This window comes from Notothenia rossii (assembly GCF_949606895.1).
Source record: "Notothenia rossii genome assembly, chromosome: 2".
Taxonomy (NCBI): domain Eukaryota; kingdom Metazoa; phylum Chordata; class Actinopteri; order Perciformes; family Nototheniidae; genus Notothenia; species Notothenia rossii.
In genome coordinates this window covers 26,257,845-26,271,610 of record NC_136904.1, presented here as the reverse complement: position 1 = coordinate 26,271,610, position 13,766 = coordinate 26,257,845, and the positions used below count along the sequence as shown (strand labels likewise).

The 13,766-nt window shown below is 38.6% G+C and overlaps 2 protein-coding genes across 2 annotated transcripts; one reads left to right on the top strand and one right to left on the bottom strand.

Annotated features, from left to right (window-relative positions):
- Nucleotides 1–965: 965 nt before the first annotated feature.
- tmem208 (transmembrane protein 208) lies at nucleotides 966–6,327 on the bottom strand. Its single transcript, XM_079663761.1, has 6 exons — nucleotides 6,095–6,327; nucleotides 3,013–3,108; nucleotides 2,559–2,618; nucleotides 2,320–2,456; nucleotides 1,763–1,847; nucleotides 966–1,634 (listed from the first exon to the last, which is right to left on the bottom strand). Exons 1-6 carry the CDS (start codon nucleotides 6,098–6,100, stop codon nucleotides 1,497–1,499), a joined length of 522 nt encoding a protein of 173 aa, XP_079519887.1. The 5' UTR covers nucleotides 6,101–6,327; the 3' UTR covers nucleotides 966–1,496.
- Nucleotides 6,328–6,717: 390 nt separating this feature from the next.
- Nucleotides 6,718–12,617, top strand: slc39a1 (solute carrier family 39 member 1). The gene is made up of 4 exons (XM_079663760.1): nucleotides 6,718–7,220; nucleotides 8,392–8,522; nucleotides 9,094–9,402; nucleotides 10,583–12,617. The coding sequence occupies exons 1-4, from the start codon at nucleotides 7,106–7,108 to the stop codon at nucleotides 10,934–10,936; spliced, it is 909 nt and encodes a 302-aa protein (XP_079519886.1). The 5' UTR covers nucleotides 6,718–7,105; the 3' UTR covers nucleotides 10,937–12,617.
- The last annotated feature ends 1,149 nt before the right edge of the window (nucleotides 12,618–13,766 follow it).

Below are 13,766 nucleotides of genomic sequence, written 5' to 3'. Positions count from 1 at the left end.
TTCTCCATCGAGGACAAGGCTCAACTCACTGGATGGAAACACAAAAGGTGGTCGGCATTTATTCAGTATTTGAGGATTAAACTGTCATCTAGGAACTGATTTGTCAGCTCTAATTTTAAATCTATAACCTCAAATATGAGAACAGTTTTAAGAACATTGGAAAAAATACAGGTTTGATTTGTTGTGCGCTTCCTGATGCAAATTGAAGAATAACATGACTGTGGGTTGATGACATCCTTTCAGAACACCTTGGATTATGGTCAGTCAAGTAATTTAAACTCTATTGGTGCTAAAAACAAATATTAGGTAAGTCTATCAACATAAAATAATAATAATAATAATAGACACCACTTGGAACAACTTTCCTATTATCAGGCAAATATTTTGGGATTTTGACGATCACCATTTTCCACCAATTTACTCACATAATCAACAAGAAACTTTTTAATCTTAAAAGATGATAAACACATGAAATGTATATGTAATAATGATTTGCAGCGGCACAAATATGGCTGCAAGATGATATTATTATCCTTTAAGTTATATTAAATATTGCTGCCATACCAAAAAAAGGCCACAATAGAGGTTTTTAATATGATAAATGACATTGCTATTAGGATACTTAACAAAATTGACAGACTAAAGAAAGTTCACTCCAAGTTGAAGACCATGTAGTCTTCATGCTACACTTGAGTTCAACTTATTCTCAAAATTCCTTTTTTTGATTTACGAGAATTCATTTCCACATATCTCTGCAAACTACATTTTAACACCATACAATTACTTAGAGAACCCTCCAGGCGACAAAACCATTGAACTGCTTCTTATGTTGTAAGTGTTTTTATTAGGCCACTTAAAACTACCTTTAGCCTAATAGGAAAAAAACAACAACTGATGACTGAAGGCATCCCGTGAACAAACCACACTGAAAGCAAATATAAACACAAAAGATGATCGACTCCAGCGACTGTAGAGAGATTTTTATTGCAAAACTTTTTTTTCTATTAAAACTTGACTTCTATCCATTGTGTTCATTTTATAAGACTTAATAGCTCACATACAGAATCAGGTCAGTAAGGAAGGTCCACTGAAGGAACATTATACAATTAAACATATAATTAAAATGAAATACATTCCAAGACAGAAATGGATAAACTCAGCTGTTTTTTTTACCTGTCTCTGTTTGATGGGAATCTGCAGGAGGCAGTGAGAAGGGGTTGTGCATTGGTCCAAACTCTTAAATCTCTGCATGAGGATTAATGACATTTAGACCGTCACATTATCTAAATATAGAACATCTCATAGTTGAGGGAGAAAATTAGATTTCATGATAAATCAGAAAAAACAAACAAACATGGAAAACAAGATTCCACAGTATTGGATTCAGATTGAGTTTAACTTAATAACGAAATGTCTTCCGGAATAACTTATGAGTTCCTCGTTATCTGTATATTAGATTCTGTGTATAAAAATACTGCTCTGTCTGCCCTGCAGCCTCAGAATCTCTTCATCTGTCTGCGCTCTTGTCTTCTCTGCTTCTTCTCGTTCACTTCCTCCGGTGCCGACGGGTTGTCTGCCATAAACCAGGGGCCCAAGAAGTTGGTCCAGAGCAGGTGGAGCGCTCGGAACGGGGCCTGAGACACGCGCAGAATACAAGATCGAATAGTGAGAAAAGAGGAAATCCAAGGGGGAAAAAAGGATAAAGAAATCAACAGCTATGTCATAGGATATATCAGGGGGGTGCTAAGAGAAGTATTCTTACCAGCATCCAGAGATACCAGAAATAAGAGGAGAGCGTGCTGAGCACCTGCACTATGGCTGTGAGCAGGATGACGTCCTTCAGGTGTCTAAAACAAGAACACACACACACACACACACACACACACACACACACACACACACACACACACACACACACACACACACACACACACACACACACACACACACACACACACACACACACACACACACACACACACACACACACACACACACACACACACACACACACACACACACACACACACACACACACACACACACACACACACACACACACACACACACACACACACACACACACACACACACACACACACACACAATTAACTCTCACTGAAATGTTTCTGCACAAGAAGATTTGAGTCACCAAGTTTAGTTTCAAGGGTAAAGGGACACAGAAGACAAAACAACAATGAAAAATGTTTACTGTTATATTTACAAACTTCCTTTACGCAGCGAGGAGGCTGAGAAGTAATGTTGATGTTCTTTTCATCGCCTATGTAGACTAAATTAGGAGTTTCTCTTATTACTCACTCAGCCATCCCCTGCTCCATGTTTAAGTCTATTCCTCCATCCAGGAGAGTTCCATCCTCAGCAAACGCAGCCTTGGCCATGGAGGTCATGGAGCGGTAACTCCCCATATAAACTGATAGAGCGAACCCAAGCATCAGCTGCAGGAGGAACACAATGGTTTAGGGAGGATTTGGCATATTGAGATGAACAAATATTATTGATTAAATACAGTTAATAAACTACAAGATGACTCAACTCACCCATGTCGAAAAGGAAGAGGAACTGTAGAAAACCAAAAGATTGACTACAGCATAGATTGCCTGTAAAAGAGGAGCAGTATATTTGTAAGAAGGCTGGATAACATGTCAGTCTAATGAAGCTGCACTTATTAGTTGAATAACCTATTAGCAGTCTGACAATTCATTCAATAGTCATTTCATATTTAAAAATCATAATTTCAGTTACCTTTAAAGCAATCATGTCAAACGTTATCTGTTTCAACTTCTTTAATGTGGTGTGATTTGCTGTTTCTCCTCATTGCATATGAATATCTTAAGATGTTAGGCTGCTAGTCAGACAAAACAAGCAAATTGAATGCTGTGACCGAAGATACGCTTCAGAACCCAAACAGTTACCTAATTAATGGGGAACAAAATACTCTGGAGAATGGTTTTGAGTTGCAGAGTGACAAAACCTTTGCATTGAGGTTCTTACGTTAGCTCCTAGGATGACTCTGGTGTAGAACTTGAGCGTTGCCTCGTTCTCTTCATAGATCTGCTTCTTCCCCTTTGTGCCGACTTTCCCTTTGGGCTGCAAACACGGCATGATTAACCAAATCATTCATATTAAGTTGAAACAAATGCAAAACAGCTTTTCAGGCAAGCGGTTTTTGTTCTTTGTCAGACTTCCTGATTCCTTAAGGCAGTACATGTGACTTGATATCTGACAATTATCCTATAGATTCTGATAAATAACATTAATCTGCAAACTTTGATTTAGATTTGTGAATGTAACATGTCACATCTTATGATTTAAGGATCATAGCTAATCAGAGATCAACCCTAAATAATAACAAGGCTTTCTTGTTACCTTGAAATCAAGCTTAATGATTGGTAAAGATGTACCTGTATTTATTTATTTTTGTTGTTGTCTGAGATAGGAATGTATCTTTTTGTTATTGTAATGCCCATGTTTTGTGTCTGTAGCCTGTACAAGAAAAAAAAAAGAAAAAAAGATGTACCTTGGCTCCTTCTGGTAGCAATAAAATATCAGGAAAAAAAACAACAAAAGGTGTTTTTACATTCCCCTTATTTACTTTCAGACAAAGGGATCCCTTTCAGTAAATATAATCCTAAAAATCTTTGTAATTGTTGTGCTCCTTTATGCACACTCGAAAAAGTTGGCGTGATGTTAATAAACATTTTATATGAGAACTTTTTTGATTTGATTACATTCCTCAAAGAAAATCATTTCACCCTAGCTAAATTGTAATTAAATACAAAGTCAGATCTTAAATTACGGTGTGTTTAAACGAAACCTGAGTAGTCTGCATAATGCGTTTATGAGCTTATAATCTGGTTAGGGCTGTAACTACAGATATGTTTCATTCCCTATAATGCAGATCATTTTTTCAATGAGTCAATAATCTTTTAATATTTTTTTAACGTCAAGAAACTGTCAAAAATGGTCAGCTCAACTTGACAGAGTTTTCCAATATCTTCCTTTGTTTGACCAACATTGTAAACATCTCAAAATATCTAAATCGCAATGTTATAAGAAAAAGGAAGGCAGTAAAGACTTTCCACAGATTGTTGATTTAGACTATAGTCTTGGAAGTGAATACACTTTTGATCATAAAGACCATTTTTGGCACATCTTAAAAGGTGGGGTAGGTAAGTTTGAGAAACCGGCTCGAGATACACTTTTTGTTATATTCCATGTAATGCTCTTAACATCCCGATAGCAATGAATATATGAAGTGCTTTGAGAATAAATCGATAAAAAAAATGTCATCTCTGGAAGCCATAGTACTGTAAAAAGCACGACCAATCATTTTACCTGCCTGTCAGCCTTCCATCTGTGCACAAACTTATCTCGTGCCCTCATTGGTCATGTGCGCGTTCGTGTGAGTTGGAGGAGGGGCTCTGTAAGGAAGTGGCAGATTTTTTCCGGCCGTGGGTGTTTCTCAATCTCGAGTAAAGCTGCTCCATAGCCAATATTTCAAGCATACTACGTCATAGAGTGCCGCCGAAGTACTGTTCCAATGTCCAGCATACTTGGAATTATACCAAGCCCGGCGTACTTCGTTTGGAGAAATTTCGAGGCTGCACATGTGTAGACTCCGCGGTCTTAAAATCCCCACAATGCTTTGCCCACGGACCAATTTCCCCAAATCATATAACGCACACCTGCACACTTGCTAGCCTGTTCCACTCTTTGTTTTCCAAATGCCAGGAAGTATTCTTGCCTCGCTTCTGAAGCAAGACGCTCGGAAGACATGTGCTACCAAGCAAGCGTACTCGAGATTGAGAAACACCCTGTGGCCGTTTCTCAATCTCGAGGAAACTGGTTTCCAAGCCAATATTTCAAGGACACTACGTCATCGAGTGCCGCCGAAGGACTGTTCCAATCTCCAGCATACTTGGAATTCCACGAGGCCGCGTCCTTGGTTTGGGGGTAATTTCGAGGCTGCACATAGGTAGACTTTGCGTCCTTAAAATCCCTACAATGCTTTGCGCACAGACCAATTTCCCCAAATCTGTGGCGGAAAATGTAAGGCGGGGCCTCTCATATGACGCACACCTGCACACTTGCTAGCCTGTTCCACTCTTCGTTTTCCGAATGCCAGGAAGGATTCTTGCCTCGCTTCTGAAGCAAGTGACTAGGAAGACATGTGCTACCAAGCAAGCCTCCTCGCGATTGAGAAACGGCCTTCGTATTTTTTTAATTCTAGCGCACTCGAGCAGGTTTCTCCAAAATTACCTACCCCACCTTTAAATGTCATGCAACAGAACAACATTTTCAGTATTTGGAGAAAACTGACTTAAAAGATATTATTATTTGTTAACTTATTCTGCAGTCTTTGGTGGTCTCACTGTATCTGAATGACTTAGCACAGCAACGTCAGCTGTTAATAACTGTTTACTGTTTATGTATTGTTGGTTAATATTTATTGTGCTGCTTCTCTTTTAAATGTTCTTAACCCCAAAACATCAAGTCATTAGTTTATTGCATACTACAAGCAAAATGTCGTAATCTATTAAGCATATTGTATATATTATTGTGTCTAGTGAATGTGTCATTCAGTGTGAGTTAATCTTAACTTTCACTAATGAAGGGTTATAATAATGTGTGAAAGGTTACATTAACCAATGATCCGCCAGTTCTCTAAAATACCTCAGGTCAGATTGTGTGATGCAGTGCTGTTAAACAGTCTTTTTCTTGTCTGAATTGCAATAGCAAGGTCTATAAACAAATCCCAGTTAAACCATAAAGGGGTAAATATAAATCTTTGTCCAATCTCTTGAAATCATCTCCCAAAATGCAGTAATATGTTACTTAGTACTGTTGAAATTGATACACGACACCAGATAAAACAATGCAGCCCTGTGCACATTCAATCATTGTCCAAAGCCATAGTTTACATCAGAAAATAGGATACTGTTATATTGACAACATTGTTAAGCATTTTGACCACTTGTTTTGTAGACGATGACAGAATTACTTTTCATTGTGATGGCCATAACAACTGTGTGTAAATGCAGAGTGAGTCAGTCAGTGTTTCTGTGTTTCTCACCGCCATTCGCTCTCTGATGATTTCCTGCTCTGCGTCTTCTTTGACATCGACCTGTGACTCTCTGCCTTCTTATATTATCCCGCATCAAATGAGAAACTCACAACATTCTCTGCGGTGTGATTTCTTATAACACATCAGCATAAGTGTCTTCTTCTGATGGTGGTCGACATATCCGGCGCACGAAAATGTCGTCATCAAGCGAGTGTTTGGCACTCTCGTGATACTGGGGCACCATCCACTGGCCATTTAAAAATATCAACCATACTACAAGGAAGAACTAAATGTTTTTGTTATTTATTAAAGTTGTTTATGATTATACATTTATTATCATGAAGTCAATATGAGTAGCTACTAGAAGTTTGCTAACTATTTACTAAACAAAAACGTAGTACAATATCTGCCTACAATATATTGTGTACTAAAAGCATAACGTTGCATGAAATGGAAATTCTTCATTAAAGAACAAGTGTCTCAAAATTGTACGAACCTATCTAGTAATAGTACATGTTCGTCGGTAATGCTATTGAAAGAGAGACCTTTGGGCCGGCTGCTGGTTGGTTGTTTTCGCAATAGATTATCTTTGACCCTTTACGACCACCGTACCGCAGATCCTAAATGTACCAGGCATGGAGGGAGGTGGCAGAGACAGTGTGTGAAACTGGTAGGTTTTCGCCTGTTTGGGGGAGTTTATATATATATATATATATTGCTCGCATAAAATCCCCGGGTTTTTTTGCTTTGTATGCCGGGGGCGGGAGATTAATGTGATTGGTTGTTGGTCGCGTTGCTCGCGAAAAATCCCCAAGCTCTAGACACGCCCAGCTCCAAGATTTTCAAGATTTTTTCAAAGCTGCTGTGTGGACGTACCGTAGTGTTTGCCTATGTTGTTTGCTTGTCTCAGGGAAACTCTTATCTTCACAGCGGTTAGCAAGCTCCAGGTTTCCCCATAGCTAAAGACATGATGGAATAGTTAGGTTGTCAACATTTGAATAGACCGTTTTATGCTACAAAATGGATTACCTGCTCCAAGTGAAGATAGGCGCTCTGTTCGGGTTATTGCTCCTAACGCTTCTCTTCGGATTAATCCCTGCTCGGATAAAATGGTTCAGAGACACAAACGGGACAGGTCGGTAACCTTTCGTTTCATATAATGATATAACCTAAGATTCATTAACATTAGCACTGGTGTTCATACAATTGTCTATTTCTCGCACTTTCACATTTCAAATAATTCAAACACAAGCTAAATTCATCAACGGGAGTTAATCAATGCCGAATTTAAATCAGAAAGTTGCTGATTAAAGTACTGTTGTCATCTATGTTCTACGATGTTAAGTCATTTGCATATAAAGAAACCAAGTGTAAATTGTCCGTGATTTTAATGCAGTGTGGTTTAGATTCCGGAAGTGGTTTACCAGCTCAATGAATCACATGTTTTAGCTGGAGTATTGTATAGCAAATTAGCTGCTATTGATTTTATCAACTGTGACTGTAGAACACATTAACGTAGTGATTAAAGAGTAGTGATAAAGTGTTTAATCTTGATTCTAATCACTGATATTCAAACACAACAAACTACCACAAGGAGCAGAAACTAATATTTATTTGGACAATGTTATATTTCCCTAGAACATATCCATTGTGATCATGAGAGAATTGTATTACTCATTACACCATTATCTTGACATTTTAGTGTGTTTCAACCTAAATGTGTAAGTTATTTGCTAGCATTAATAAATCCTCCTCTCACCCCTACAGTCAGCTGACAGGCTTGGAGCCTAAAGCCAAAAGCCTTCTCAGCTAATGTTCACATTTAATCGCGCAGAACAAGGATCTAACGATGAACTTTGACTTTCTTAAATGGAAGTGAGAGTTTCATTTCTCCCCATAATATCTGCATGCGTTTCAGTGGTTTGCTGAGTCATATGGACTTCTGTTCTTTCATGATCATGTGTCACATGATGTTCAAATAGCTTAGGAAGGAAAGGCAGGGATTTAATCAGTCTCCAAGAATTACCATCAATAAGTCAGCTATAGACCAGTTCAGTAACATAATATTCACTAAACATTGAAACCAATTGACACAAACAAGTGAGAAAATGTTAAATGCCCCATTCAGTCACATATGGAATCATGATTTGCTAATAAAGTTTCTAAAATGCACAACAGCAGTCACACACAAAACTGAGGCTAGATTTAGACAATGCTTTAACTGTAATCACCGTAGTTATTGTATAATTGTAAGCTCATGTTAAAACAAAAGTCTAATGCTTTTTTATCTTTTATCCTTCCCGCAGAATTGCACCGCACAGTTCTGAGTCTGATCAGCTGTTTTGCTGGCGGGGTTTTTCTGGCAGCGTGTCTGCTGGACATCATTCCAGATTATCTGTCGGACATCAGCGCTGAGCTGGATGTTCGGAAGGTGGAGGTACGTCCACGTATCAAATAATGGGACCAATGTATTCTTTATAAAATGCATATTTCAATTTCACAGAGAACAAATGTACCTCTTAAACAGATAAACAGATTGAGGTTCTGGAAGCAGAGAGAATATATAGTGTTTTAGTTGATATTATACTCAAATGATTAACTGATTTTCAAAATTGTTTATGAATTCTGTCATTCAACTAATTACTTAATTTACTACATCATACACTCAATGCAGAGATGTCATCTCTCCCTGCTTGATAAACATCATGTAGTCTATTTAGAAGCACTAAAACAACATCTCTGTTAGCTGTGTTATTCAGTTAAAGGATAAAACATATTTTAGCTGTATTAACTGAATAGAGAAAAATAACATAAACATTGTAAAGAACATATGTATTCTTCAATAATAACCATCTGTTTCAGTTGCATTTGACAGCACTTTTAGATATCCTATTCCTATCCTGTATGACTGAGGGTCTTTATAGGAATAATGTTCTGTTTACAATCTGTTTCCTATTTCTTGACGTTATCAGACTGCCTGCAGACTCATTCCTCTCTCTCTCAAACAGACCAGTTTCCCCCTGGCAGAGTTCATCATGGCTGCTGGATTCTTCATGGTTCTCATTCTGGAGAGGATTGTCCTGAACTGTCGAGAGGCGGCAGTGTCTCAGGAGGAGAGGTCCCCCCTGTTGGCGGACAACAGGAACGGACATGGACATGGCCATGGAACAAATCCTGATCTGGAGGGGAGCGGCCAACATGTCCATGTAGACTTTCAGGCCCACTCCCCCTTTCGCTCCTTCATGCTCTTCCTCTCCCTCTCCCTCCACTCAGTTTTTGAAGGTCTTGCTATTGGCCTGCAGAGCACAGACTCAAAGGTAAAACACCCACAAGTACTACACCTGATTTAATAGGGGTTGTGCATTCTGCTCATTGTGTCACTGGAGAAGATTGCACTAGTTCATTAAACATTTAAAAATTTGAGCTTCATAATTTTGATTCAAACATTTTTGATAAAATAAGATGGCGGAACATAGCTGACATCCCTGTTAACCTTGCTTCCTTTCTCACTCTTCAGGCTTCATCACATGTGATGCTGTTTGCATGACATGTGATGCTGTTTGCATGACATGTAATAAAGCCATATCTTACAAAAATGCTGCTCAAATAAAGTTGGAATCAAGTTCCCAGCATAATGCCAGAAGATAAACGGGTTTTGTTTGTAGCTTCAGGACAGAAAGTGAATCTCGCTGTCATGAGTCAGATCTGTTTCTTCAGGTCACAAGACAGACTCACGAGCCCCGCTCTTAAGAAACAGAGCGGAGGGAAAATGTGAATACGCAAGGCAGTGGACACTGAAACATGCACATTGGATAAATAACATAGGCGTTTAGTTTATTTAATAAAAGAGCACATGTTCAATGTGAAACGTGACCGTAGATAGATTACTTCATTTGCAATTTGGTGCTATATATATATATTTTTTTAAATAATAATAAAAAAAAATAAAAAAAACCTTGAATTTCAGGCAGGGCCCGGGGCTCCGTTGGCAGGGCGCAGCGCCCCACCAAGACAATGGTAGGGGAAACACTGGGCTCAAGTCTACTATGTTGTTGATCAAATGCAGGAAGAACGTCTATTTAGGTGACTTGATTCTGCTATATAAAAGGGGAGTCAGTTCATCCAGTCATTTACGTATTATGGCTTTTCTCACAGTGCTAATGAAGTATCAGTGTTGTGGATAAACACTTGCATCATCATTGGATGGAAATGTAATCAACCTCGGCCTGTCAGTTAATTGACGAAAAATTGACTTTTTGTACTGATTGATTTATTCTAAAACCGATACCAGTAAAATCACTGTTTGTTTTGGAAAAATCCACAATTGTAATATATCAATATTACATATATTATCGTATTTTGTCTGTTCACATTTAACCACTAAAATTCATCCCAGCCTTTTTACACAAAATCCTCAACATTTTCTATTGTTTGTGTTTATTTAGAAGCTGTTGGAGGCAAAACATAACCATAACATTTCTTTCTCTTCTCCTCCAGGTATTAGAGATCTGCATAGCGATCCTTGTCCACAAGACCATCATCGTGTTCAGCCTGTCGGTGAAGCTGGTGCAGAGCGCAGTGCGTCCGCTGTGGGTCGCTGCTTACATCAGCGTGTTTGCCATGATGTCACCAATAGGCATCGCCATCGGCATCAGCGTGATGGAGGCCAAGCTGGCGGAGGGCGCTCTGATCCAGGCGGTCCTGGAGGGCCTCGCTGCGGGGACCTTCATCTACATCACCTTCCTGGAGATCCTCCCCCATGAGCTCAACTCCCCCGGGAAGCAGCTTCTGAAGGTGCTCTTCATCCTGCTGGGCTTCAGCATCATGGCCACTCTGACCTTCATCGGCTGATCCCAGTCTGCAGCTGTCAGAGGGGCCTGGGTATTTTGAGAAAAACACTGCAGCTCACACACACTTTGTACATAAAGCTGTCCTCGTCAGAGAAGAAGTATGTTTACTGCTGCAGGTTCCACAACTCTGCTGTTTTTAATGTCAAAGGGACAGTGACAACAGATGTTTTATTTATTTTATCTTTTTAATTCACAAAGGAGGAGTACAGTCTATTGTGTAAATATACAATTTCCTTTATGAGAGCTTTAAGTAAAGGTAAACCACTACGTTTGATGAATGACTCAGTCCTTTCATTTATCACTGGCCATGCTTTGCAAACAAGACCAGAGCTTCTCACCTTTGACCCCACTGAGGAAACCACTGGAAACAAAGGGGCCATGTTATAAGTATATGAAACTCTAGAAATAATGTAATCATGTTAGTATATCTGTACTACTGTTTCTCTTCTCTAACTCATGGGAAGCTAATCCTTTCCAAACAGCACTAATGGTGCCTTTTCTGTAAGTATTTAATTTGGTCGGTTCTTCACCGCAAGCTGGATACTTTGTAACTTGTTATGAATGGTGTGACCCAGAGTTATTTGGTAAATACTGACATTTAAGTGCATTTCATACTGTAGGTGTTATTTCCAGCATAGTGAACTGTCGTATAACATTTAATACATTTTATCAGTAAGCTAATGTAATTGTAAACTGAATTCCTGATGCCTTAAGTTTTATGCCAAAAAAAAGAGTGAAAATTATGAGAAAATATGTTGGATTTATTTTTGTACTGGTGCACTTTCCCAATGAAGAATAGGTGATTACCTGCACACAGGAGCAAGGCTAAAATCAAATTTTTATTTAACAACCCACAGTTTAAACAAGCTGTTCCCTGTTGTATGTAAATGCCGACATACATGTTCTTAGTAAATCACATTTAGTACAGTTAGTCCTCTATTTGGATTGTGGAAAAATAGTTTTAACTGCACACATACTTCTGAATATGTCACAATAAATCAAACCAAGCAGGACACCAAAGTCCAGCACATTGGGTAAAAAAATGGTATTATCCATGGTCCTCACATGCAAGGTTGCTTTAACATGGAAAGTATTAGTAGTGAAAAACAGTACAAAAAACACAATTACAACTCTGGTGTGTGTGCTTTCAGCCTGCTTACACTCACAACACAACAGTATGTTAGTCCCATCTATGCAGTCATAGTTTTAAAATGTCACTGTTTAGTTGCAATTCCTCTTTTAGTTTGTCATGTGATAGCAGATGGCAGAACAAATAGCAGGAAGTTGGAAGGTGTGGGCTGGATGTAAAAAAAGAACTACTTGTACAGCAATTAATACAAAGTTGTGTAAATGTCGATTCTAATGTGGCATGTTGCAAATATATGTTCATTTTCATTCAAAGTCATCTGATCAAGACGTAAACTAATATTACACTGTTTCCACTACAATGTTGTTAATGGGCTTTTTGTCAGAATACCACCTGATACTTTCTAATCTGTAAAGATAATGTTTGTACTTCTTTTTTAAACTAGTTTAATATTTGTTCTCTTATGATTGATAGTCTCAGGAGAGAGAGACATGGTGTGTTGTCCTAACTTGATCGGAGTAAAGAGGAATACTATATATGTTATGTATATTGCTTGTGTTCAAACACCCTCTGTCCAATACAGTTTAAAACCATACTTCACAGATGTTTTTCTCTTACCTCTCACCCAGCAAAATGATGAATTGCAGTTTGAATTTCCACTGATAGTTTCTGATGAGGGTTTGTGGGGGATTTCATGCCATGTGGGTTAACGTGGCAGCAAAATACTGGAGCCACTAGGTGGTAGTGTGGATCCTCCCATAAGAAGGAAAGTAATCCACAGATGCAGGATTAGATGACTAGAGAACACGTTTTGGTAATATACTTCTGTGATTGGATATACTAATAGGATAATAAGGTTGTGCTTTAACCTTTAAAAGCAGTCTGGGAACCGTTTTGGAACAGATTTTGAATTTGTAATATTAAGAAAAGCCAGGTGTAAATGATTAAGACCACACTGTCATGGCTCAATGGGACGCTTGGAGACATCGTTAATGTAATTAGTAAAAAACCTGCGCTTTCTCCACTAAGAAGGTTAAATGGTTTGCTGAGATACATTCCTTTCATTTAAGTCATTATCCTTTAAATACTTAGCCACAAATGGAAAAACTCATCCAGTAATTTACACTTTATAAGGGTTCAAAGTCAATGTTTTTTTGTTACTTGCCTGAGGTATATTTGAATTTGCCCCAATACAAAGATACGTGTTTATTAATGGTGAAAGTAGCAAGATAACGTATCATCGTCTCCAGAATAAAAACAATACATCAGCTCTAGAAAAAACTGTTTTGAACTCCTTTATCAAGTGAGTTGCTAGATTTAGTGGCCTGATCTGGGCCCTCTGAAACCTTCAAATTACAGATTATCAGAATATGGCATACATCCAAATACTGTGTGTTTGTGAATGTGTAGGAAACTTACTTGCATTTGTATAAGGATGACATAACTGGCAGGAATTCATCACATCAAAGAACCTAACTGTACACCGGGGAAGGGTATAGCAACGACTGATGAGATTAGGCTTTGTTAACCCCTGTTTGTGTTTGCGAGGGAATAGGAGGTTATTCATGAGGGTCCACTAATGAGAGGTGCTGCTGGAGGAACAACCGCGGAGTACAGTAGGTCTGTCAGTTCTGTATCACAGAGGCTCAGTGTGGGGAGCAGAGACCCTCTGCTCATTAACCTCTTCTATCAGCTCCTCAGACATCAGGAGGATAACGGCCTGAACTTACACAAGCACAGCTTT

Excerpts from the sequence above, each read along its gene's own strand:
- tmem208 (XM_079663761.1), bottom strand. Across the intron at positions 2,457-2,558 it reads CCTCTTCCTTTTCGACATGG|CTGATGCTTGGGTTCGCTCT; the intron begins GTGAGTTGAGTC and ends TTCCTCCTGCAG. Across the intron at positions 1,848-2,319 it reads ATGGAGCAGGGGATGGCTGA|ACACCTGAAGGACGTCATCC; the intron begins GTGAGTAATAAG and ends TTCTTGTTTTAG.
- slc39a1 (XM_079663760.1), top strand. The coding sequence starts at position 7,106 with ATGGATTACCTGCTCCAAGTGAAGATAGGCGCTCTGTTCGGGTTATTG. Across the intron at positions 8,523-9,093 it reads TGGATGTTCGGAAGGTGGAG|ACCAGTTTCCCCCTGGCAGA; the intron begins GTACGTCCACGT and ends TCTCTCAAACAG. Across the intron at positions 9,403-10,582 it reads TGCAGAGCACAGACTCAAAG|GTATTAGAGATCTGCATAGC; the intron begins GTAAAACACCCA and ends CTTCTCCTCCAG.